Here is a 27,859-nt window from a genome sequence, read left to right as displayed (position 1 = left end):
GTGTTGTGATCATAAACCAACGTGTGTTTATACTCGGAGTGCGACGCATGCTGACAAATTAAGTTGTACCAAAGAAGAGCCTTAACTGACAATTTATTTGTAGACTTATACATCAATGATACCAAAATATATTGTCTCTGGCGGTATACATCTTTATGTAGTAGCAATTTTATCGTTGAATTTGGTAAAGTTTGAATAAAATGATAATTAGTTTTGCTTCTTTCGGGTGTAGGTACAAAGAAGATGTATTTAAAAAAAAAAAATTCCAACAGAGAGGGAAAAACATTATTGAAAAAGGAATATAGAAGTCTAGGCATTTACAGGGCTTCTGGCCTGTCATTGGCTGGTTTAAGTGGCCACTTTACACACTGTGTAACATTCACCATTCTGTCCATGTTAAACATTCACATTTTCTTCTCGTTTGAAGATCTTCCATATTAATAATGGTTTTAGGGGAATATTAAACAATCTTGGGATAACGCAATTTGATGTTTGTTCTCACAAGTAATGTGTAACCCTTAATTTTTAATCTTGCGTTATGAGTGTGGGAAACTCTTTTTCATATTTTTATATTCCGGATCATCAAAATAATTTACAATCAATGTAAACTCACAAAGTTTCTTTACTCGCAGGACATAACAAAATTAAAAATATACACCTAACACGTTTAATTTTTCTTGTTCAACAACTATTATAATTTTCATTTTCTGTATTTTATATTGCATTGTGTTCCTTTCTTAGCCTGTTGGAGTACTTGAAGACGGAAGAGTCATACCTTCCATGGAAGGCTGCCTTGTCCAGCCTCAGTAAAGTCAGCTTCGGCCTGAACAAGTCTCCTCAGTACGGCGCCTTCAAGAATTACATGAGGACGCTGCTGGAGCCGAATTACCTTCGTCTGGGAGGACTCCATACCAAGGTGGTGGCCACGCCAGGAAAACTAGATGCAGTTAAACACCAGGTACTACCAACATACACATTTTGAAAATTATGTTTTTTAAAGCCAATCGAAAGGGTTACGAAAGCCATCTTAATATATATAACTCATATGTACGTGTGATGTCACTGAACTCCTTCTAAACGGCTTAACCGATTTACGTGCGGGTTTTAGAGAAATATAGATCTTTGCGCTGTGCGTGTTCGTAGATATTAAAATCTTCAATCTAATATGTAAAGAAGTAGTAATGAGCATAAGTGTTTTATTTATTGATCTACCAGGGTTACATTTGAGGAGAATGCATTTACAAAAAAATGGAAAGATGTTGTTTTTTTGTGTTTAAAAAAGTTTGTTTTTGAATATTTTCAAACAACATTTGTTTTTTGTGTATCTCAATCAGATTATTTTCTTAAATTCTTTATAATTTCTACCCACTTATTTCTTTCAACTGGAGTTTTGGTAATACTAAAATAATATTAAATTTAGTACATTTTAAAATATCGTATTCCTACCTAAGTACACCCCTCTGTTTGTGATAAAACGGGAGTTTGACGTTTGCAAAAAGAATGCCAAATTAAAAAAATATATATATTTTATGTTTTGGTAATAATTATAAACAAGTACCTACTGAAATTCAATATTTGAATATTAACCATTTTTAGTTTTTAAATTTAATCACAAACAAGTACCTGGGTACCTACTTATTAATAAAAAGTATTTTTCCAGCGAAAACAACGTCTGTCGGGTCAGCTAGTTAAATATATAAAGATGCATTGATTGAACTTAACCTAAACATTCTTAGAAACTATTCAAAATTACAGTAGGTATGGTAATAGCATGATCTAGGCAAAACATAGCTAGTGTGTCGTCTTTAAACCAGGGAAGATAACACCACTTGCTTCTTAAGTGCTTGCTTTTGCTGTAGAAGCACGACAGTGCTATTGAAGAGATTTCGTTAACTGTTAAGAGGATCCTTGGCAGACGTAAAAAAAAATCCACAGCAAAAACAGCATTGGTACGCCAAATTACGGTGAGTTATGTTGAGGTTTATCTGAGCGAGGGTGTATTATTTTGTGCAAAAATATCAAACCAGCCAAAACACGTGAGTTCGATTTCTGTCCGGGTGGACGTAAAATATTGGTTTGAGAGGTGGTTCTATTCTGCAATATTTCATTGTCCTTAGACTGGCACCTGAAGTAAAAGACTGGAAGGTGATCTAATTATGTTTAACTTAAAACAAAATTTATTTTTAAGCCTCAACGAACAGTCATGTTCTGAAACCTGTCGGAAAATTAAATGTATTTAGTGGTTTTATACTGAATTAAATTTCGGAGATCCTCATTATTTTTTACTTTGTTTAAGTTTACTTTATTTTTTAATGTGTTTTTAACTATGTGATTTTTTTTTACAGAGTATTTTAATAAAAAAACTTTTTGATTTAAATACCTTGTATTTGTAAATGCTGATTATATAATTTCATATATTAATTACTGTTTTTATATTTTGACTGCCTTAAAACTGGGTAAATAACCCTAGTTAGACAGTTAAAGCAACTTTGTACAAATACATAATTTTATCAACAATATTTTGAGTTTTTGTTTAAATTTTTGTAGACTGGATTCAACTCCCTGGGGAGCTGTTTATATTCATATATATGAATTTCACCCGCTTAAATAAATGTTTCAGCTCTTTTACTTCACAAACATCAACAGATGAAAGAATTGAAGGAATATAAATATGATTCAAATATGGGCAAAATGGTGAATGTTACATAGTGTGTAAAGTGGCTACTTAAACCAGCCAATGACAGATCATAAGCCCTGTAGATGCCTGGACTTCTATATTACCTTCTCTGAAATGTTCTTCATCTCTGTCGTAATATGTTCACGTAATTTCATGTTTATGAAGTGATAATAATTAATAAATACAAAGAAAATATTTAGTTTTATTATTTCACATGCAAAATCACAAAGTTAGCGCTTTAAATAATAATTTTGTCTATCGTTATTGTAAAAATAATTATATACGTCATCTCTTTTGTTTATATTCGTCACCTTTTTTCTAAACAATACTTTGAGTTTGTCCAAATTTTTGTAGACAAGGACTGGATTCAACTCCCTGGGGAGCTGTTTATATAAACATATTATAACAGAGATGAAGAACACTTAAGAGAATATAATATAGAAGTCTAGGCATCTACAGGGCTTATGAACTGTCAATGGCCACTTTGCATACTGTGTAACATTTACAATTCTGCCTATATTTGAACATCTATATTCCTTCAATTTCACAAACACTCTTTAACCTCACAAACATCAACAGATGAAAGAATTGAAGGAATATAGATGTTCAAATATAGGCAGAATGGTGAATGTTACACAGTGTGTAAAAAGGCCACTTAAACCAGCCATTGACAGGTCATAAGCCCTGTAGATGCCTAGACTTATATAATAACTTCTCTTAGTGTTCTTCATCTCTGTTGTAATATGTTAACATAATTTTATTTTTATGAAAGTATATTAATTAATAAAAGCATGTTTTCAAGAGATGGAAGAGTAGAAAAAGATGTTGAAAGAAGAGTGAATGCGGGCAACAAAATGAACGGAGCACTAAGCACAGTAATTTCTAATAAAAATATGTCAATCGAAGCTAAACTGGCAGTGCACAACGGAGTTTTAGTCCCAACACTTATATATGGAAGTGAAACATGGAACTGGCAGAGGAAGGATGAAAGCCGAGTGAACGCGGTTGAAATGCGATCTCTTAGACGAATGTGTGGGAAATCAATGGATGACAGGGTTACAAATGATGAAATCAGGCGAGAGTGTAAATCTGAGACAAGTATAATTGATAAGATTAAGAAAGGGTCTCTGAGATGGTTTGGTCACGTAGAACGAATGGACGACGAGAGAATGGTAAAACAAGTATATATGGCAAAAATGAACGGCAACGTTAGACGAGGACGATCAAGGAAGACGTGGCATGATCAGATAAACCAAAATCTTAAGTCTGGTCATGTCAAAAGCAGACAGAACCGAAGGGCATGTATGACAAGATGTATGAATGTGGAAGAGGCTAGGATTGTATGCCAGGATAGACGTGTGTGGCGGTCCATTCTCTCTGCCTATGAAATGGCGTGATGGTAGTAGTAGTAGTAGTAGAGTAGTACAGAGAAAATATTTAGTTTTGTTGTTTCACATGCAAAATCACAAAGTTGGCGCTTCAAATATTAATTTTGTGTATCGTAATTGTAAAAATATTTATATACGTCAATTATTTTGTTTTTATTCGACACCTTTTTCTATTTTTAAAGTGTTATTTTCTATTTTAATTGTTTTAGATCCTTATCAGTTCCTGGTCTTGTAATATGGGGGTTGCAGATTGTGAAGAAAATGCCCAGGATCTTTTCCAACAATGGATGACCAAAGAAAATCCCGATGTTGAGAACCCGTAAGTCGTCCAATTATTTTTTTTACAAGTTCATAAGAAACAACAGCAAAATGCCATTCAAAACATGTACATTTTCCCTTTTTTTCGCAGGATTCAAAACGACCTGCGCAATATTGTGTACTGCCATGGAATATCTAAAGGCGGAGAGAAGGAATTTGAGTTCTTGTGGCAGAGGTACATAAGGGCTAATGTTGCTAGCGAAAAGGGCACCATCTTGAACGCGCTTGGATGTGCAAAATATACATGGCTGCTTGCCAGGTAATAAATTAGGAAATATGTAAATGATGTTTTATTGATCTGTTCCATGTATCCGAAGGGGTTTTCCGGAGCAGGATTCTTCGACTCCTTTGACATGAGTCTCTTTCGTGTATTTTTTTTCCTTTTTTATAATATGTACGTATTGAATATATTTTTGTAATGTATATGTTATATTTAAAATAAATAAATTGAATTGAAAATTGAATTGAATTGAAATTATTCTTATTATTCAGAATCTGGCGCAAGTATAGCCTGTGAGCTCGCCAATACATGACAGATGACATTAAACATAACCATAGAAAACATAGCAGTTGAGCTCTCAGAAGTAAAGCAACGTGAATGCAGCAATGCTTGAACTACATGTCAATAATATTCTAATAATAAATAATATTATTTGGCCACACGGAACTTTAAAGCACACCTTGGTTTAATTACTAATAGTATTTTATCGGTTAGGTAGGTGTATTTAAAAAAAAATGTTGCGTACCTGAAAAAAGCACAAATAATTATGTTTTTGTAAATGATGTCAGTAGCGACACTCAGAGAGTGGCTTTGTGACGTTTTGACATTTTTTATAAGAAATTCATGGCGTAGCCGAAATACTGTTATAAAAACGAGGATGTTTTGTTGATTGACGTTAGCAGGCGCTACCCAGGGGCGACTTTGTGACGTGAGAAATTATTTAAAAAAAAGAGATTCATGGCGTAGCCGAAATATTGTAATTAAAACGAGGATGTTTTTGTTGATTGACGTTAGCAGGCGCTACCCAGGGGCGACTTTGTGACGTGAGAAATTATTTAAAAAAAGAAGATTCATGGCGTAGCCGAAATATTGTAATTAAAACGAGGATGTTTTTGTTGATTGACGTTAGCAGGCGCTACCCAGAAGCGACTTCATGACGTGATGAAATTATTAATTTAAATATTTTTTTTCATTTTACATAGCGTAGCCGAGATAAGAAATTGCGTGGTGTTTCGAAATTTAACCGTGTAGGTAGCCGCCTAGTTACAATATTATTTTTGTATTTGTATAATTCCTGTTTTATAATGTTTATGTATTTATCGCTATAAGAATTAAACTAAAGATATTTTTTACTTTTAATCGCTATCCGTTTTTTAAATTATGTTTGTAACACTCATTTATATTTATTTTTCAGGTATTCAATGTTATTTTTGCATTTTAATTAATATTGTTAATATAAAGCGTATTTTTATTTTTCGAATTTACTAGACTGTTTTTATTACAAAAAATAAAAATGCATATTTCTCTATGTATTCTTCTGTTATAAACAATCTATTAAAATAATACACATCAAATTTCCATTGTCTGTTAATTTTATTTGCAATCTTTTTTTGTTTTCGATGGTTAAAACTCTAGGAAATTCAAAGACAATAAAATTTTTACTGTCATATATTGGCGAGCTCACACGCTATACATAGCCCCAGAATCTTTCATCTTTCGAGATGGGGGCCAGTGCTATATACGTATTGACGTCACTGCGACCTGTATTGTTATGTTGTGACGAGTCCCACCAATTAATTTTTGCCCTCCGAGCCTAGGTCTTTGAAGAGCCGGGCTACTGCGTGGAGGGGAAGTGCTCTCATATCTATTGCTCTGTCTCCTCCTCCAAGGTCAGGTTTTGAATCGAAACCTAAATGCCTGGTTGTGTCATGAAAGCGTGTAAAAACCTTTCGGATAAATATTGTAAAAAAGATTGTGTAACTTTTCATTGGTAAATATTTGTTCATGAGTGATTAACAAAGCTAAAACAATGATTATTTTTTGTATCAACAAAATATTATTTTTTGCAAACGTCAAACTACGTCTAGTGGCGCAATTGCGAAGTTTTTCTTATTCACAGTGATGCACTGATAGGAATACGTTCATAAAATTTAGTTAATGAATTTTTTTTTTTTTTAATTCCCTAAAATCCAATGAAAATGAATAAATTGGTCCTATCTACACGTCGATACGTATTTTCATGAAGACAAAAATAAATGAAATGGTAATATTTATTTTCGATACTTGCAATATTTCTTTCGAAGTGTTACTATTGCACCGCCGTCTCAGAGGTCACGTGGTCTTACGCATGCGCTGCAATTACACGGAGTTTTCAAACTTCGCCGCTAGTGGCGCTGTACTCACTGTCAAAATTTTATCCCACCTCAATGACATTTTAAAGACGACTTATTTTTCTTTGGTATTTTAAATAGGCCTTTGGGAAAAAAGTGCCAAGCTCAAATCGATTGAAATTTTAAATAAATCGTAATTAAAGAAAAAATTGCTCGGTGGAACAAAATTTTTGTCACTTTTAATGCGTAGATAAACCTATCTAGGGGTTCTAGACCCGTCGGTATAAACCGATGTATTTCCATTAAAACTTAATGGTGAGGGGAATCGTAAGTGTATCTTAGTAGTCGGTCGAGAGACTTTTTTCTTCAACTATGACGTCATACTGAAGCTATGTCATTTCAGTGCGTAGATGTGTGTACCGTGACGTACGCTTCCCCTTGTTTCATATCGATGTACTTACCCAAAACTTGAAGGGGCGGGGGTCGGTAGTGTATCTTCTTAATTGCTAGAGGGGATTTATCTTCAATTTTACCGTCAAAGTGAAGGTATGACGTCTTTATCTTCCCATCTTAATCAAGGCCCCGGTATAAATAAACAATCTCTTTAACTATGGGTACGTTTTCGAGTCAATACTTCAAAACGTTTTATGAAATACTTTTAAATGTTTTAAGCTATAGAGCGCGTCTTCTCGAATTTTCCGTTCTTTTAAAATATTTTCCCTGCCTGTTGCAATATAAATACATTTAATAATATATACTATTATCAAATTTCTACATTTTTCCTTTGATTTTAAACCCATTTACAGTATGTATATTTTAAGATGGTTAATATATTTCTGTCTCTGTTTAGATTATTGGAGCAGTCGATTACGGTTAACAGTGAAATAAGGAAACAGGATTCTACATCTGCTTTCCATTCAGTCTGCCACGAAGGTCTGGGGTATTACGTAGCCAGAGAATTTCTTTACTCGAGGATTCAGGACATTTCTAAATTGTAAGTATCCTTGTCTAATTTCATGAATTTCATCATTATTACGGTTATTTACAATAAATACATCAATATTGGGTAGGTATAAAAATCGCCCTAAGGCAACATACCCACCCTTATGGATGTATATTTGAAGTGTTTTTAATAAATAAACATTTTTTTAAATTTATTTATGTCCTGACTCGCTAGAAATAAAATAAGTATTATATCGTGACTTGGGGTGAGTTAGAAAGTAAAATATTTTATAAAAAAAAAAAAAATGTATTAAAGTTGGATAAATAAGTAAAGTAGTAAATTTGATTAAATTTTTAAAGTAAATTGTCTTATTTTTTTCATTTTTCCTGATGAAACGAATTCAATAAATTTAAATACACGTTTAATTATTTATCTGAACCTATTCATATACAGAATACGTCATCGACATACCTTCTCCAGAGAAAAACATTATTTTATAAAGGAGATTTACGGTCAAATATTAAATTTTCTAAATGATTCACACAAATTTTGAAAATAAAAGAACTCATTGGGGCGCTCCCATTGGCATCCTTCAGATTGTTTATAAACTATATCATGAAATTAAAATTAATTTTGATTAATACATATGTTAAACAAGCGTGAAAGGTCATCATTTTTTGAAAGATCTGAATTATTTAAAATATTAAAAAATATATTTTTTGTTTCAACGGTTGGTATATTTGTAAATAATTTATTATCTAATGATTCATATGATTATGTTTCTCTCTCCTTTTTTCGTTCTTCTGTTTCTTTCTTACGATATTTTATGTTTCGTATAAATTAAATTCTAAGGTAAATTCCTGACAATGATTAAATATCATTGAAACCAGTCAACGTATAAATTAAAAATTAAAATGGTTTTTACAAATTTATAAATAAATGTAAATTATAAAAACGCTTCTATATTTAAACGTATTTTAAATCTTGATAAAGTTAATTTCTTTTATATGTACACACGTGGTAAATTTTTATCATTAAATTTGTTTCATACCCACATGCCACAGGCCTAATAACGCTGATAAATTACAGTCTTACATAACACTTTGGCTTGAGAAAAATACTTTTTCTTTTGGTGATTCCACTGGAAGTCGAACTCGGAACCCTTCACGCATGAGACTAACGTTTTAAGCAGTACACCACGAGGGTCGCAAAAGATATCAATAAAATGTATAAACTTTGTGTTTGCTTAAAATTGGTATGGTCAATTATTGTATGTTTTTATTTATTTCAGCCACAAAAAACAATTAAAAGTACTGGGAAGTTACGTCAAAGCGATAGCTAACAGAATAGTGTCAAGACATGAACAAAAAGAGGTATGAAAAATATATTATTACTTATTGCAAGATATGTTTGTGGACCAGGGTTAGAAATAAAAAAGTTTTTTGTCAAAATTAATACAACATGATAAATTACGAGTTGTAGATAAGAAAAAATAATCAATGAAATTTGATGCATGATGACTTTTTGTAGCATTCATAAGTTTTATGCAATTGTCGATTAAATTAATCAGACTCAATTAACAAACTCTTGCAAGGAATATAGAATATAATAATTATTTTACAATGTAAAGTGTATTTCAGACATTCCCAAATAATACGAAATACAGAGTAAGAATTCAAACTTGTTGGGATTGAATTATTATGCGCATTGGACGAAATTTGAATCGTGTAAATGGTTTTAATTAGTAAAAAAAATATTTTTAAATATTACTGACGGAGATGTTTTAATTTTCTGGCACCTGTATTTTATGATTGATAGAGTATGGAGACATCCTACGTAAAATAAATAGCAATACTTTCAAATATCTGGTCCATGAAAGAAGCTAACGAACATGTTTCATACGTAAGAAATTTATTATTTGCATATTTATTTATTTATTAATATTTTTTGCTAACAAACTATAATTAATAATAAAAATAATGTGACCTCACTGGGGTTTCCCGTGCCGAGAACACTTAACAATATACTTTTTTTATTACATTTGAGAATACACAAAGAAGACTAACTTAAATAACGAAATACCGAAGATAATTAACAAATATTCAGACAGTTTTAAAAATAAGGTATTAATGTACATCTATATTATTTATATTACAAAACACACAATGAAAATAACAAAAACCTAACATAAGCTTTACACTTGTGGAGCAGTTGATTCAATATTGGTATGGGCGAATGAGACAATCCATTTTACTTCTACCTAGCTCCACTATCCATTTTTTTATAGCCTTTTTAAACATTTTCTCGTTACTAATTGTTTTAATCGATATTGGAAGTAGGTTTTATAGATTTTAATTGAATAATACTCAAAATCCCTTTGTTCGAAAGTGGTTTTAGTTTATATTTGTTTGAGTTGTCTAAGTGTTGAGGATCTAGTGATTGTATTATTTGTATGTGATGTATTGTGGGGGTTATGTCTTTCATTTAAGTAAGAGTAGTTTTTGAATCTATAAGTGAGTATTGTTTTAGCGTATAATTGTTTTGGTGTCATAAGTTGTGATTTATGGAATATTTCTTCAGTAGATGTCTATATCGGGACTCTGAGTATTATTTTAATGATGGATTTTTGTGCAACAAATACACTATTTAAAACTGTGTCACTCGCACCACCCCAACCGATTATACCGTATTCGTTTTTCTTCTATATGTTTATAATTTTAAATAAAATTTCATTGTTATTGATCTGAGATATACATATAATAAATTTATAAATATAATAATGCTTTCGACACACTAGAATGAGTTTATGGGCCTGTGGAGTAGCTAAAATATGAACAGTAAAAGTATTCATATCTACAAAATGCGTATTTTGTAACTTTGTATATTTTTTGGTTTGATTATTGAAAAAAAAAGCATTCTTTGTTTTTAAATAACGATTTACGTAGTACAAATATTAGGCAGCGAACTTTGTATTATAAAAACAAAAACGATATGGATTTTAAAAACTTCATTTTCTCTCTTCTGAAAATTTTACTTCTTTGCTAATATAATCTAAGAATTATATAATAAATTAATCGCATACCCACGAATTTAATATTAAAAACTAGAAATATGTTTAAACCTAAGGAAATGTTTTATTTTTACCTACTTCATTTGTTGCATAATTTATTTTCTTTTTTTTATAACAACATAATTGTTGAACCACACATTCACCACTTCATACTGTAGTAGCATATTATTTTAACAGCAAAATCACATTAAAAAAACAGAATCACATGGGGAAATTCGATGTTAAATTAATCAAAGGTACTAACATATAAACAAATAATATGTTTCAATACCGCTCATATTTGTGAATAATATTATTAATTATAAAAATTACACAAAAACTTGGACACGTCAAACATGAAGGTGATCACAATACCAGAGAAAAGGTGAAAATCAGACTTCCATTTAGAAAAAAATTATAGTCGCAAAATTCAATTTTACATAGGCAGTATAAAAACTTTGTGATATAGAAAAAAATAAATGAAGAAAAAATCACAAAATTCAAACTGCAGGTTCAGACATATGTGTTAAACAACTTATAAATTAAATTTATTAACATTTTTATTATCAGATTAAGGGAAAAATAAACAAAAAAATATTTTGTCAAGGGAAAATTTGCCGCGAGGCTGTTGAAGTTTAGGTAGTTGAGCATTTTCATGGTAGTGTTTTAAAAAAATTTATTTGAGGAAAATAAAAAAATACTTATTATAAATAAAAAGCTTGAATAAAATAGATGCAAAAACATAAAATATAATAAATGTAGCAGTTTCAGAATTAAAACACAAAAAAACAAGAAAATTACAGTTGACGGTAATCACGTTTAGTATTAAACAATGGCATTAATTTTCTCGATTTTAGCCAATTTTTAATAAACCCGTCTCTCCTTTGGTTTCCGCAGACAGCAGCAGATGCTACCGTAACTATTTTTACAATTTTTTCTGTTGCTTGACTATGACAGGGAAACCCCTTGATAGATGGTAATATGACCTCTTGAATGATTGATGCGTCATATTATATTGCTTCATTAATTAACTTATCTGTAAATTGCTGTGAGAGGAGGCTCTGTTAGATTATCCCACTGAATTAAATCCACATAATCCGTTGCTGAAAGTTCCGATTCTGGTAATTTGAATAGTCGGACACTTGTTGGAAATGAAGTCCATTTTATTTTGCTTCATTTTTTTATTCTTCTAAGAGCTCTTATATGTTTTCGCTCGTCAGCTAGCATTGATAGAAGAACATTCTCAGGATGTCCAAAAAATCCGTTCCTTCTAATTACAGGGTCAATTACACATTTCAATTCATTCGACAAATATCGAGAGATGTGTGCCCTTACTTATTCGAAATTTAAACATATAATTTAAAACTTATTTCATTTAAATATAACGACAATGTTATTATGTCATATTATTAATAATGTAGCCATTGAACAAGTCCATTCTATTAAAGACCTAGGTGTTACTTTAGATACTTAGTTAAATTTCTCACATCACCATGAAAATATATCCAATAAGGCTATGCAAATGTTACGTTTTTTTATTCGTAACACTCGGCATTTTCAAACTATTTATTGAAACAATCGTAATTTTATTTTGTTCTATTGTAAGATCACAGCTAGAGTATGCATCTGCAGTTTGGAGTCCTGTTTATTTCTGCAACTCGTATGATCTTGAACGAGTGCATAGAAAGTTTTTAAGATATATTCAATTTAAATTAGGTCTACCTGTGTCAGAAATAAATTATAAATCCCCGATGACTGCTTTAAATTTACCATTACTGTCAAGCAGGAGGACAATAAATGACCTCATATTTATTTATAAATTATTAAATAATAAAATAGATTGCCCTAAACTTTTAACTTTAAAAAAATTTCGTATTCCACATAGACCAACAAGACTTCATTTTTTGTTTTACAGTCATCATCGTGTTACTAATTATACATTGAGTTTGCCAATTATTTGCATGCAGCGACTTACAAATAAATACAGTGATGATTTAGATTTATTTTATACCACGCCGCTGATGATCAAGTCCTGTGTTTTGAAAAAGAATCAACAATTTAAAATTGATTTATTTATTTATTCATTCAAAATTACAAAATTAAATATTTCTAAATTTATTAAGGCTTTTTAGGCTATGCCCGTGTCAAGCCACAATAAATAACAATAAAAATACATAGTAAAATTAATTAGATCAAATTATAATGACATAGAATCACAATCTAGAAAAAAAAGGTAAATGTAATAAATAATCAAATTCCAAAGAATACAATGCAAAAAATATATTCAGAAATAATTTTTAAAATATAAATTTTACAAATTAAGAATCACCCATAATCAAATATACAAAATAGTGGTATCATTAAAACCAACAAAATAATAGTATAATATAGTAGTATTAAAAAAAAAATAACACAAAATAAGAGCATGATTTAAATCAACAGAAAAAGAACATATATATATATATATAAAAGCATAATTGAAATGATAATTGAGTTATGTTTTCTAGAAATTCACTCAATTGTAGTAAGAAATATAAGGAATAGGAGCAATAAATCATATGCCAAATAACAGTACGTACTAAATTAAATTATACAAAAATACATAATAAGAAAAACATAAAAATCATCAATATATATAAAAAGCAAATAAAAGTAAAAGAGTATGGAAGGAAAGCAGATTTGTAAATTTTTGCTAATTTCGTACTTTAAAAATTCAAATAATGATTCAAATTCAAATAATGATGAGTTTTTTTCTTTTGCTTTAACTTATTACTCTTGTGTGTAAAGTTATTTTTTACATTTATTATTGTTTAATATTAATATTTATATAAACCATGAAGTAAACTTTTTAACTTTCCTTTTAAAGCACTTTCTAAATTTTCTTCTTCTCTTTCTCTTTTTTAAAAACTGCTATTTTCTTTTATGTAGGTAAATTTGTATATTTTTTACAAATGTAATATTTCTTTTTTAAATATGAATACTGTTTACTATTGTATACTTTTATCGATATTTTTGTTCTTTTTTTAATATTATGTTATTTTTGGTTGAATTTTTTTCTCCCTAGTTTCATTGTGATTGTGTAAAAGGTTCATGGAACCGTAAATAAATCAATATTACCTTACCATTAATAACCACTAATTTTTTTTATGAATGCAGGTAATCTGTGAATTCCTCCATGTACAATTTTTTTGTTAATTCTTATTAATGTTGAAACTTCAGCTTATTTTAAAAAAATCTTTTTTTCTAGTTGATTCGTTGGACCGAAGAAAACAAAGAACTTCTACAAGAATCAAGTCTAAGTGTAAAACAAGCCCTAGAAAGTGTATCCAATAACTTAGATTGGGTCGAAAACCACCGAGATAATGTTTTACAAGTCTTACAAAACCTGACCATGTCGAAAATTTAATGTAAATATATTTTATAGGAAGAGCTAAATTGTACTTAATTTATAATAATAATAGGAGAAGTAATCATGTAATAATGTTGTTTTAATATTTTTAAAACTCACAGAAATTATGAGTTTGCTAAACTATTTTTTACGTCATTCACATCCGGCAAAAATACGTCATGATTTGTTTTTTAAGAGTTGTTTATTTACTCTCTAAAGCGTTAAAACTAAAAATTAAAATATTTACAAATTTCGCAAGAGTTTTCCATTTTTTTTCTATCTACAAACTCAATCTACCAAGATTTTAACTTCAAAAGCATGTAGGGGTAGGTGCTATAATAATTGAATTTGCTACAATTGGAAACAGTTGGACACTCTTAAGCGCAATTATCAATTTATCTCCACCTTTTTAGTGAGTTTTTTTGTCTGCCTCGTGGCGTAATGGTCAGCGCACTTGCCTACCATGCGAGAGGTCTCAGGTTCGATTCCCGACATGGTTGATACAAAATATCTATTTCGAAGAGTGTTTTCACGTCAGAATATTTCATAGACCCTGGACTGGTACCTGAAGCGTAAGACTAGTGATCTTACCTTCGTGTAACAAAAATGATCAAGATACGCTGCGATTGTTGTACCAATGCAGTGTCCTAAGCACCATTAGGTGCGAAAATGGAATGGTGGTATTTTAGTGAGTTCTTTCTTTAAATGAACGCATTTCGTTTATTTATTTTTGACCATTGGATTAAAACTGTCCAATTATTATGGCATATCTAATTACTATAACACCCACTATATTTGTAGTTAAATTTCTATACATTTTAGGAGAAATGAGTACTAAAAACCAATTAAAACTATTAACATTAAAAATATTTAATAGGAATCAAATTTCTTTTCTAATACTTTTGTTTTTACATATTTTAATCATAAAACTGTGACAATGTATTATTTATTATTGTGTCATTATTTCATGTTATTAAATAATATTTTTTGTTTGAAGAGTGTTTTCATTAATATTTTTTTACTTTGTAAGATATTATTTCGACTTTTTTAATAGAAGAGATCTCAAATTAAAGTTTTAATTAAATTTAACTAGTTTCCTGCAATAAGTAGGTGCAAAGTTTTCCGAAAATATATTATTTGCATTAATTAATTAAATTCGTAAAAACACAATGCTTAGGATATTTGAAATTACATAAAAACATGCAAAAGAAATGTATATAAAAGAACATTAATACATAGTTTATCCTGAAATATTAAATATTATTTATCTTTTTATTACTCCTAACAGACAAACAAATAAAAATACATATGTGTGTTTATTTGTTTATATGTCGTAGCCACGTGAAATTAAACAAGCAATTTTAAATACAATTTTTAGGTCAACAGTGTTATTTTCAAGCCAAATATTTTCTGGCCTTCTTCAGCATAAAATTTAACTTATTAAGAGTCTTTCATAGCGACGTGAAATATGGAAACAATGTTTAAAATCCCATTTCTAGATCAAAAGTTCGATTTTCAAGGGATTTTTTTCTCGCCGTTGTTCGGTATCTACTCAAAGTTGTTACTAATTGAAATTTAAATAGGAGATTTAAAATGCCTTGTTTAGGACAACTATGCTGTTTTAAAGCCATGTTTTTACCAGCCTATTTTATAAAAACAAACTACTTAAAAAAAATATTTTACACTATAGTGTTATTTTCAGATCATCTCTTCCATATAAAATTACAAAACCTGTTAAAAAAGCTGGTGATATAATTATATCAATGTATTTTCCAAGACTTTTACTTTCAAGTCTTAAACGTGAACAAACAATAACGTAAGCCAAGTTACGAAACATGCGCAAAAATAAAAATATTTTGTCGCTAGAAGTGAACAAATGAGCATTTATTTTTGCAAGTCCATAGTATTTTTTTCTTAAGAAAAACTACTAATTTTTTTGTAAATTGATCAAAATTATCTTTCCAGTAACTTCGGCTACCTCAACAGGAGAAAACATGGAAAAATCATGTACAAAAGGAACTTCTTTGATACGGAGATCTGGAACATTCTCTTTTAGTCTTCTAAATGTGCTTCCCGGGGTCCATTTATCTATTTCCTCATAGATAATATAAATTTTATTTGCGTTTGTTTTCAAATTGTCAACATTACATTCATGTACCGTATCGAGAGTACTATAAAGTAAATGAATAATTTTTCCAAATGTACAAGGTCTTAATAATTGCGTAAATTCTGCCACATGACAAGGAAACATTTTATATTTGATAGAAATAACTATGCTTAGAAGGCATTTCTGAAAGCATCGCGGTAGACAGTTAAATAGACAAATTGTCAATTTTATCAACCAAATTATGCGTCTAAAGTTTTTATCCCATTGCGATCCTAGTGATGTTTGGTTTATATGTTCAATCGCTGGATAAAGTAATGTTGCTGACACTATCATCTTATTGATTTCTGGTATCTTTAGAACCTCCACTGCCATCCAACCACCTAAGGAATGTCCCACTAGGTGTACTTTTATTGTCGAATCTACCATTCTCGTGAAAAACTCCATCTTCTGTTGGAGAACGGCTTTGAGGCTGAAATATTCTTCTCTTCCCTTCAGTGGACCCGGGTCTACACCTTCTACTTGTTCGTGTCCTCCATGACCTGTAAGATTATTACAAACAAAACTAAATTGCCCTTTTTCAAACAAAGACATTAATGAACTGTGTAATTTTAAAACAGAAAAAATAAATTTTATAAACATTGAATAATTTTTTTTTAGCTTCCAAGTAAATCAACCGTAGTACCTACAGAACAGATATTTATTGATTGTCTGTAATGATACCTGGTAAAGCAAAATCCTTTAAAGAGAACGAAGATAAGAGAAATTAACAAGTGATTTGATAAACTTTTAAACATATAGTTTTTTTTTTTTTACTTTATTATTTTTTTTTAACCATTGTCCACGAATCAAAGGCACTATCAGCTATGTAAAAACTACTTTTTTTGCAAAACAATCTAAACGTCAAAACTAAATCTAAAATATGTTACCTGACTTAAGACGATGCGTCTGATTTTTCTTTATAAAATCATATTCCCGTATTTTCTCCCTAGATTATGGCACAAGAGCAATATTTTTTTTCCACACTATAGATATCTACAATGAAGAATTTCACTGTTTTCTAATTTATTTATTTTCTATAAGCGTACTATTTAACTAAGCAAAAATATTATTTTTTGTGCGTTATTTAGATATGATTTTTTAAAGTTACCTTTATCAAATACCGCGCAAAATGACTGTAATCAGTGTGTCACTTTTCAGTAGTGACGTCATGAAACGGTTGGCGTTCTTACTTTCACTGACCGCGGTAAGTTGTATTTCTCCAGCCAATAACAAAACTGACAAAAATCTATGGAATATGCTTTGATTTCTTCATTTAGTTGATCATAATTTGCTCATTTCTATGGTATGGTTGTTTCTACGAACGTTTTGATTTAGAAAAACCTAGAAAGTTGACATAATCTCTGGTTGAAAAAAGAGTATAATGAAAATTATACTCTTTTTTTTCTATGATCAAAACGTTCCTTACAAGGCGCGGGGGCTTTAAAGTGGAAACCGGAAATACTACACTTGGATATAAGGAGTGACGTCATTATTTACGATTTTAAAATGAATACTATTTTAACATTTATTATTTATTTTTGCGTGCGTTTTTGAGATATTTCATCCTACTCCAAAATTTTTAAATATTCACGTGTACACGAAAACATTTTTAAAATTTAATTCCGGGTTGGGCTGGAATTCCTCATTGGCATGATCAGTCCAACGTACATAATAATTAGTATTTTTCGCATAGAATTTGGGGAGGCATTCAAATAGCTATTAACTCTTGTGTGGCTGTGATGTCACACTAGTCTACATACGATTCTTAGAGGTGGGGGTCAGTGTTATTCAAGCTCCTCACGTCACTGCGACCTATGAAGATGTATATATTTTTTTAATTACATTAATTCTTGCGTGGCTGTGATGTTGTGATGTCACACTAGTCTAGATACAATACAAGACTTGATATCTCTCACTATCGCTATACACTCCATACATAGAATTAAAAATAGTCTAGAAGGAGCGTAGAATCATATTTGAATACATCTGACTGTGTCTAAAAAACCCCCTACTTTGCCCTTCTCTCGCCGCGCGCATGTGTGATGTCACCGCGTAATGTTGACAGATCGCGAAAAATATAATCATAACACAAATGTAAAATATGTCATTTTTTTTAATAAGCAATTTGTTAATTTCTCTGAAACTTTATTGTACACGCGGAAACATTGATTGACACAGCAGAGTAGATAAGTAAAGGGTCATTTAATAAGAGTTATTCCATTCAGCATTTGAACTTTAAAAAAAACAAATATAATTTTACATAAACATACTTTTATGTCATGTTAAATAATATTCGATGTTTTAACGATAATGTCGGTCAAATGTCCACCACGGCGTTGTTTAATCCGAGAGGTCCAATTTTCATTAGTTCTCTTATTAGATGAGCAAAGCAGCTTAAAAAAATCGACTACCCTGGCAGTACTAACAGAATGTCCTTTTTTTCCTTAGACAATCTGACAGATGGAAAAATAATTCAATTTTTAAGTAATGCATTTGCTACTTACACAGACATTTGCAACTTTAACATAAAATGTGATCCTATCCTGTTTTTTTAAGATCTCAGCAGTATTTTTACACTTTAAAACGACACAACACGGTATAGTTGAACTCTAATCGGGAGTTGCGTAATGAGCGACGTCTTCAAAGAAACTAATTGATCAAAATGTAATGTACTCTTTTAAGTGTAGTTTAGTTGCCTTCTGTTTGATACGCGTATGCGGTTTCTGGACTATTCTTAATTCTATTTCTCCATGTTTTTTTTCTAAAGGTTTTAACTTCAGACTATTCCGTCTTTGCTTGTGGTAACACGATCTTCCATCACCGCGCGCAAAAGAATTATTTACCACAGCCTTTTAAGACTCTGTATCCCGGAGCCGTGTAAACACGTGATTATATAACTACGCGTTGTGTCCCGGTCCCGTGTTTTCACGTTATGTACCAGCTGTTTAAAAAAGTGCATTTTAATGACATCTTGTGACTTTTATTAGTATTTTTTTGCTGCTGGTAAACTACGTGAAAACACGGGACCGAGACACAACGCGTGGATATTATAATCACGTGTTTACACGGCTCTGGGATACAAAGCACAAAAAAAGGAGTGAGACGCTGTAGGTATATGTGCGTACATTGCAATGTGGCTCTCCATAAAGGCCAATGTTGGTAAAACTGTCACACAAAAATGACTTTTTAAATTGTTTTAAATAAATATGAGAAGTTTCAATTGATTTTTAACTCAGTATTTTCATAATTATGACACTTTTAAGAAACCCTTCACAAAGCATGAGATTTCACAAAAATGGGCCGGGCACTAAATTCTATGCGTATTCGGCCGATGCTCAAATTGCAAAACAAAAAACAAACCGCTCTCGGATCGCATATACCCTCAAATTTGTATTATAAATATCTAACACAGAGGTATCAGTACCTACAACCCACACAGGAAGCTTCGTCACTTTATGCAGATGCTCTGCAAACGTTTTATAAATATCAATGACTCCTCCCAATCCTGGCAAGAAGACAATCAACTCGTTGGATTCGTTCTTCTCTAAGTCCCCCCAGCAACCGATACGAGTTTGCACCCCATTGAGTTCTACTATTTTGTAATTGCACTGAATACATGTCATTTTAAAAATATAAATAATGCAACACTTCACACAATAATAAACACGTGCAATCAACAGTATTCTCATGGCAACCGACTCTGTTATCACGAAGGCGATTAGACCATTTTTTTCTGATTGGACGATGCTTTTGACCCCTTTAAGCGTGAATTAATTCCAGCGGATATTACAACAACATAACTTTTTTTATTTTTAATTTACATGGAAAATTAAAATGTTTAGCAGATTATTTAACACTTTGTATCCCGGAGCCGTGCAAACACGTGATTATATAACCATGCGTTGTGTCCCGGTCCCGTGTTTTCACGTGGTTTACCAGTTTTCAAGTGGTGAAAACACGGGGCTGGGACACAACGCGTGGTTATTATAATCACGTGTTTACACGGCTCTAGGATACAAAGCACAAAAAAGGAGTGAGACGCTCTAGGTATATGTGCGAACATTGCAATGTGGCTCTCCATAAAGGCAAATGTTGGTAAAACTGTCATACAAAAATGACTTTTCAAATTGTTTCAAATAAATCTCAAAAGTTTCAATTGATTTAACTTAGTCTTTTCATAATTATGACACTTAAGAAACCCTTCACAAAGCATGAAATTTCACAAAAATGGGCCCGTCACAGGGTAAATTCTATGTGTATTCGGCCGGTGCTCAAAGTGTTAATATTCAATAACGAAACCTTGCCTTTTAAATTAAACATCTGTAAGGGTACAATTGAACGTAGTTATTCAGAAAGCAGCCAGCCATAGAAAAGTGAAACTGAGATATTTTCACTTTTGTGAAAAGAGTGAATAATCAATCTACACAAAAGTTGGAATGTTTTTTTACTTTGGCAAATGATAAATAATGCATGCATTCGTTTTTTTATATTACAAAAATAATTTAACGTAGTTATGCAGAAAGCAGCCAGTCCACAATTTCGGAAAAATGAGATATTGATGTTATCGGGTGCCGTAAGATCGGTTGCATGTTCTGCTAAAAACAACCAGACCGCTTTCACATAAAAAAAACTGTATTAATCACCTCCGGGAAAAGGTGTCGATCACAAAAACGGCATTTCTCAATTAGCAGAAAACACCCACAAAACTAGAAAAATCTTATGGTACTTTAAAAATCTTTTAAACTGGTTAAATACACAATAAGATTCTTGTTTGTAAATATAAAAAAAAATATGTATTCATTGTTTATCATTTGTTAAAGTCAAAAACATTCAAACTGTCGTGTAGATTTTAAAATTCACTTTTTTCACAAAATGGCCATTATCTCAGTTTCACTTTTCTGTGGCTGGCTGCTTTCTGTATAACTACGTTCAATTAAACTATTTATTTGACCAGATTTAATGATTTCAATGACAGGCAGATCTAATATCAATTGAAACGTCCTACAAACTTTGAATGTATGAGGTGACATTCATTTTTATGACATTTTGACATCATGAAATTTTCAGAAGGTGATTCTTACAGTTTTTTGTACTAAAGCGGCCTTGCTGTTTGTTTTGAACAGAACATAAAATTGACCTTCCTAAAAACGGTAACAAAAAAATCTCATTTTTTCAAAACGGTAGACTGGCTGCTTTCTGCATAACTACGTTCAATTATGAATCTTCTCTATCCCTTAGGCCGCCTTAGGGGATGTGAAGAGTGGTTAAGTAGAGTGGTTAATTTAGGGGTATTTTTTTTCCATGCGACTAATTTTTACTTCAAATATTATCACACTGATGACTTAACGTCAAAAAATATGAACACTTAAAATCAAACTTGATGATTTTCATTTAGAACATTATTGCGACATTAAGCATTACCCAAAGTACTTAATTGGGGTGAATTAACCAAACCGTTTTTGTTTTTTAAACAGTTTTATACATCATTTAAAATTTAATTATCAGTGTGGCCATTATATAAAGCAAAATGAAAACGCATAAAGAAAACCCTAATTAACCACTCTCTAGGGGGTAGAGATGATTCAGAATACTACCTCAGGGCCGCGATTATTATGGGAAGATTAAATTTATCTTCAATTTTATCTACAAAGTAAAATTAAGTTTTCTGTAAAAATAGGTAAAGGTCTACGATGTATGCAAGAGAGGCGATTTGCTGATGAATGTCGATAAATCGAATGTGACGGTTTTTGAAAGAAATGAAAGTATGACTAAATGTGAAATCACTGTGAATGGAGTTATACTAAAACAAGTAGAGGAATTCGTGTATCTGGAGAGTATGTTCACTAGGGATGGAATGACTGAAAAGATATTGAAATGAGGGTGAGTGCCGGGAACAGAGTGAACGGTGCACTTAAATCGACCTTGGCAAATAAATGCTTGTCACAAGAGGCAAAATTGGGAGTTCACAACGGAGTCCCGGTCCCATCCCTGATGTATGGGAGCGAAGTATGGACTTGGAAAAACAGGGATGAAAGTAGGCTGAATGCTGTCGAAATGCGATCTCTCAGGCGAATGTGTGGTAAAACTATGTACGATAGATGCACAAATGTTGAGATCCGTACATTATGTAAGGCTGAGACAAGCATTATCGACAAAATCAAGAAAGGAGCTCTGCGCTGGTTTGGACATGTAGAACGAATGGACAGCGAGAGAACGGCTAAGAATATTTACAATGCGAATGTTGATGGATGCAGAAATAGAGGAAGACCGAGAAAGACATGGCATGACCAAATCCAACAAATACTTAAAGATGGACATGTGAAAAGTCGGAATATTCGGCGCGCGTGCATGAGATGATGTATGAATGTAGAGCAAGCGAGATCTGTATGCAAAGATAGAGTGTTGTGGCGTTCTATCCTCTCTGCCTACCCTTACGGGGAAACGGCGTGATGGTTTGTTTGTTTTGTTTTTTTTAAAAATAGAATATCTTTGCAATTTTGTTTTCTTAACATGTTTAATTACCGGTTACCGACGAAGATACTTTGATTTTTCATACAAATATACACACTTAGTATCGATATTTACACGATACATAAATATCGATACTAGTTCATACCGTCTCAGTTTATACCAATGAAGATAGCTGCTCATAATCGCAACCCTGGAGTTTAATTAAAACAATCATTTGGGATGTTAAATAAGTATCAATTAAACACAATCTAATATCGTAACAAAATATATTTTAAAAATTAAAATACAGTATTTCAAAATTAAAAACTATCACCATCAAAAATATTCTAATATTATTCTTAAGTGCTACGTTTAGAGATTTATTTGAATTTTTGTTTTTGTGTTCAACTTTTGTTATAATATGTTTTGAATGTAATTTCCTTTAAAGTAGCTTTATCTCAAACCTATAAATTACGTTCATATTTCATCATGTATTCTACATATATCAAGGTTTAATAAATTTAAGTCTTTTGGAATAAACCCAAAAGTTTCTTACAAAATTCTTAATTGTTTTTTTTTTTAATGTACAACGGTTTCTAATAATATTCACGTGCATCATAAAAATAAGTTAGCTTAGCAAAAGGAAGTTCAGTTCTATGGGAAAGTTTACTATTTTATACTTTTTTTTTCTTAAGCGCGGTAAAAATTAGAGCGTCTAATTGTACGGCGATGTTTTTCAAAAATATATGAAAACGGTTATAATTAAAATGACTTCACAGGTTCTTGCGAACAATAACTAATCAATTATAGCGTTGTTATGTATTGTAATGGATTTCCGGTCTCCGGGTTACCAATTTTTTAAACGTTTAGTACATTTTGACTGCTACGGGGTTCTACTTTGAAAAATTAGTACAACCCACCGACAACAACAAATCGTGACATTCGTGAGTTATTTCAAAATTAGAAAATTTTAAAAAATCATGGCGATTATAATACAATACACATTTTTTTTTATTTCTGCTTAGTTTGATAATTATTAACAAATAAATAAAAACCGGCTAACTTCTCCATTGAAAATACAATTTTTTTCACAATGGGGAAACATAACTTTTTTTACGATTCAAAAGTAATAAGCGTCTATGAAATACTATCCAATAAAAAAAAATAGCACAGAAAATATTTTTTAATTTATAATTTTAAATTCCCGCGAAAACGGTCATTGCATTGGCCACGCCCCTATACGTCTCAATTCATGTTAATTTTAAACTATGTTTGTAACGTTTGTTAAACTATGTTTGTTTGCGCTCAAAAACTCAAAATTTTTATCTTAGTATAACCTCCAATGATTATGACTTTATATTTATAACTGAAACATGGCTACTTCCAAGTATACATAGCTCCGAACTATTTGATGACCGCTACCATGTTTATCGTTACGATAGAAATAGTTCTAGACGTGGGGGTGGGGTGATGATTGGAGCAAAGAAGGAATTTAAAGTTTACCACCAACAAAACTGGGAATCCTCAACCGAAAACATTTGGCTGACGTTAACAGGTAACAATAACGTTAAAATTAATTTATGTTGTATTTATATACCACCAGGAAACAATCATACACCCCATATTCACAATTTTCTCGATAAACTAAGCGAGCTCAGAACTATGAAACCCAACGAAGAATTTCTCGTATTAGGTGATTTTAACCTACCCCAAGCTTCGTGGCATAAGAATACAGATGGAACAATGTTTTTGTCTAACAGTGTTCAATCGACCAATGTTTTGAAACTCTCTGATACATTATCATTTACCGGACTCTCCCAATATTGCTCGATACCGAATAGTAACAACAAATATCTTGATCTCGCCATAAGCTCTGTTAGGCTAGTAATGACTAAACCTACTCAGCCCTTAATCCCGGAATGTCGTCATCACGACGCATTACATATTAATTTAGAACAGTTACCTTATATCCCAATGCAAAGGCAATCCCGTTCCATTCTATTGTTCAGAAAAGCCGATTATAGTAAAATAAATTATTGCCTGAGTAACATTAACTGGGAAAGGGAACTATCTAACTTTCCAACAAATACAGCAGTACATATATTTTATGAGAAAGTGAAAAACGTTATCTCCACCAATGTCCCCACAAGAGAGTGTAGTCAAAATAATTCTTACCCAATTTGGTACAGCCCTGCTTTAATTAAACTAACCAAAGAGAAAATCAAAATGTTTAAAAAATGGAAAAAATTCAACAATCCTCTCGATAAAATTGATTTTGGTATATTACGCGCAAGACAAAAACGAATGACTAAATTTTGTTTCAAAAGTTTTGTTAATAATTCTGAACAAAAAATTAAACAAAACCCAAAGTTATTTTGGAATTTCGTCAAAAGTAAGCGTAAAAATCAAGGTTTACCACAATCAATGATATTCGGGGACACAAAAGCAGATAATCCTAAAGAAGTCTGTGAGATGCTTTCGCAATACTTTGCATCCTCATTCAACTATCATACTCATCCACAAACACCTAATATGAGTGTACAAAAAGATGATCGTGTTAATATTTCTAGTGTTCCTATGTCTCTAAATATGATTGTTAATATTATTAAGAATCTCTCTAATAGCTCAAGTGGAGGAAGTGACAATATTCCATCATATTTTATCAAAATGTGTTGTCATGAAATTGCCAAACCCCTGTTACTAATATTTAAAACATCACTAAGTGAGGGAGTATTTCCTGACATATGGAAACGTGCCCTCATTACCCCGATATACAAATCTGGCTCCAAAAATGATGTGAAAAACTACCGCCCGATATCTAAACTGTGTGTCATGAGTAAGATTTTTGAAAAAATTATTTACAATCAACTATACAATGCTGTCCAGAGCATAATTATTGAAAATCAACACGGTTTTGTCAAATTTAAATCTGCCACATCCAACCTAACATTATTTTTAGAATACGTTTCAAAGGTTATGGACGAAAGGGTTCAAATAGATGTAGTCTACACTGATTATTCCAAAGCCTTTGACACCGTTGTACACAACATACTCCTTACTAAACTATGGAGTTTGGGTATTCATGGTGATCTGTACAGGTGGCTCGTTTCCTACTTAAGTAATAGACTTCAATCAGTGGCCATTAACGGGTTTATCTCAAAGGACGTAAGCGTGCCCTCAGGTGTTCCCCAAGGATCGCACTTGGGGCCGCTACTTTTTATCATCTTCATCAATGACATCAGTAAATGTTTTAAATTTGCCAAATTTTTACTTTTTGCAGACGACATGAAAATTTATTCTGAAATCAATTCACATCAAGATTGCTCTAATTTTCAAGAAGATCTTATTAGGCTAAATGAATACTGCAAACGAAATCACCTTAAACTAAATACTAATAAATGTTATGTAATGACCTTCACTAGAAATAAAACAAAAACTAATTTTAACTACACAATTGATAACAATATCCTCTCTAGAGTAAACGAAATTCGCGATCTTGGAATTATACTTGATTCTAAATTAACTTTTGAAGCTCACATTAATGCAATCGTAAAAAAAGCTTATCAAATGTTGGGTTTCCTAATTCGCATAGGCAATGACTTTAGTAATATACAAACCATTAGACTATTGTACTGTACATATGTAAGAAGTCAGTTAGAATTTGCGTCACCTGCCTGGAACCCTCATTATAAAAAATACATTCATCGAATTGAATCTATTCAATCAAAATTTATATCATACTGCAGATTTAAATTAAGGGTTTCAGAAAATGAAACCAATGAATTTCTCACTCATCTTAACCTAAAACCACTGAAAACCCGTAGAAACGTAGCTGACCTTGTATATCTGTACAAAATTATGAATAATCAGGTTGACTGTCCACAGCTCCTATCCCTAATTGGTTTTAGGATCCCTGTAGCGCAGACCAGAAACAAAAACCAATTTCATATTTTTAAATATAAAACTAATGCTTGCCAAAATTCTTATATATGTAGAACTTGCAATCTGTATAACAATAAATTTAACCATATTGATATTAATAATATAAAATGCAACAATTTTAGAAAAGTAATTGAAAATCAATTTATGTTTCACTAATTTTTTTTTATATTTTTTATTTTTTTTAAAATATGTTTTTTAATATTCTCTTATATAATATCTTATTTAACCGAAATACCTACCTGTGCAGTTAGATTGTGTATGGATGTGTACATGTACATGTGTATGTGAGTTTGATATTTGGTTAATTATTATAAACACTTTATTTTATTTTAGTTTTTGAGTTTTTTATTTTATTTTTATAATTATTATTTTCTTCAATTAAGTTGTTCTTCTTATAAGGCTCAATAATTATCGCAAATGTTATACTCGCTGCATATGTATGTATACTTATTATTATGTTATCCGCACTGTAAAATGTACATACATATCTAAATTTAATATCTATTCTTAACTTCTTATTAGTAATATTTATCTTTTAGCTTACGAGAAGGCCTGTAATTGGATCTTAATATATAATTTAACCTACACTGTAATTAATAAATATTGTAATCTGTTGGCTTTCCAAAATAAAATAAAATAAAAAAATAAAGTAACCGTTAAAATTTTTATAGAATTTTATAGATTAGAAAAATTTATATCGTCACGAATTATGACGTCACAATTATCAATGCCAAACAAACGCGTTTTTCCACGGACTTATTTTTTTACGATTTCTTTTTTTAATCGGGTTTTCGTCCCGTGGCTAGTGTTGCGGACTCACGGATCAGAGGTCCGAGGTCCGAGGTCCGAGGTTCAAACCCCACTCTACCCTTGCTTGATTCCCATTTTCTAGCAGTGAATTATTTATAACTCGTTAAAAATGGCCCCAAAAATCGAACTATTTAGGTAAAAATGCATCACAAATATGAAATCCCATGTACAATGTGCAGATATTACGCATTAAAAATATTCAAAATAAATTTGTTAAGTACATGTGTTTTCGGTTGAAATTTGAGTTTAAACCCGAACAACGTATTCAAATATGTAAAAAAAAAACACTTATTACCTCTGCAAAAACGTCGTGAAATAGCTGATATAATTTATTTATTAAAAGTTGCCTCTGGTTCAATTGACTGTCCTGAACTACAATGACAACTTTTAATTAATGCTCCTTCCGAAGTTCTAAAA

General features: G+C 31.1%; 2 protein-coding genes across 2 annotated transcripts in view; one reads left to right on the top strand and one right to left on the bottom strand.

Annotated features, from left to right (window-relative positions):
- The window catches only part of LOC148282269 (aminopeptidase N-like), a 74,229-nt gene extending 59,139 nt beyond the window's left edge, over positions 1 to 15,090 (top strand). Inside the window, exons 12-17 of the mRNA XM_088225359.1 lie at positions 742 to 958; positions 4,275 to 4,384; positions 4,475 to 4,642; positions 7,565 to 7,708; positions 8,949 to 9,030; positions 13,954 to 15,090. Of these exons, the coding sequence (XP_088081485.1) occupies positions 742 to 958; positions 4,275 to 4,384; positions 4,475 to 4,642; positions 7,565 to 7,708; positions 8,949 to 9,030; positions 13,954 to 14,112 (880 nt within the window). The 3' untranslated portion in view covers positions 14,113 to 15,090. The remainder of the gene's footprint in view (positions 1 to 741; positions 959 to 4,274; positions 4,385 to 4,474; positions 4,643 to 7,564; positions 7,709 to 8,948; positions 9,031 to 13,953) is intronic.
- Positions 15,091 to 15,405: 315 nt separating this feature from the next.
- On the bottom strand, positions 15,406 to 19,880 carry LOC148282268 (lipid droplet-associated hydrolase-like). Its single transcript, XM_088225362.1, has 2 exons — positions 19,665 to 19,880; positions 15,406 to 16,740 (listed from the first exon to the last, which is right to left on the bottom strand). Exons 1-2 carry the CDS (start codon positions 19,861 to 19,863, stop codon positions 16,022 to 16,024), a joined length of 918 nt encoding a protein of 305 aa, XP_088081488.1. The 5' UTR covers positions 19,864 to 19,880; the 3' UTR covers positions 15,406 to 16,021.
- Positions 19,881 to 27,859: the final 7,979 nt, after the last annotated feature.

Source organism: Micrasema longulum, unplaced genomic scaffold (genome assembly GCF_059751315.1).
Source record: "Micrasema longulum isolate JH-2025_06_02 unplaced genomic scaffold, ASM5975131v1 h1tg000346l, whole genome shotgun sequence".
NCBI classification, from domain to species: Eukaryota; Metazoa; Arthropoda; class Insecta; order Trichoptera; family Brachycentridae; genus Micrasema; species Micrasema longulum.
Note: the sequence above shows the minus strand (reverse complement) of the source record. Positions and strands in the feature narration are given on the sequence as shown.

Coding starts and splice junctions, on each gene's coding strand:
- LOC148282268 (XM_088225362.1), bottom strand. CDS start 19,863: ATGACATGTATTCAGTGCAATTACAAAATAGTAGAACTCAATGGGGTG. Junction 16,741..19,664: donor GCTTCCTGTGTGGGTTGTAG/GTACTGATACCT, acceptor ATAATCTTACAG/GTCATGGAGGACACGAACAA.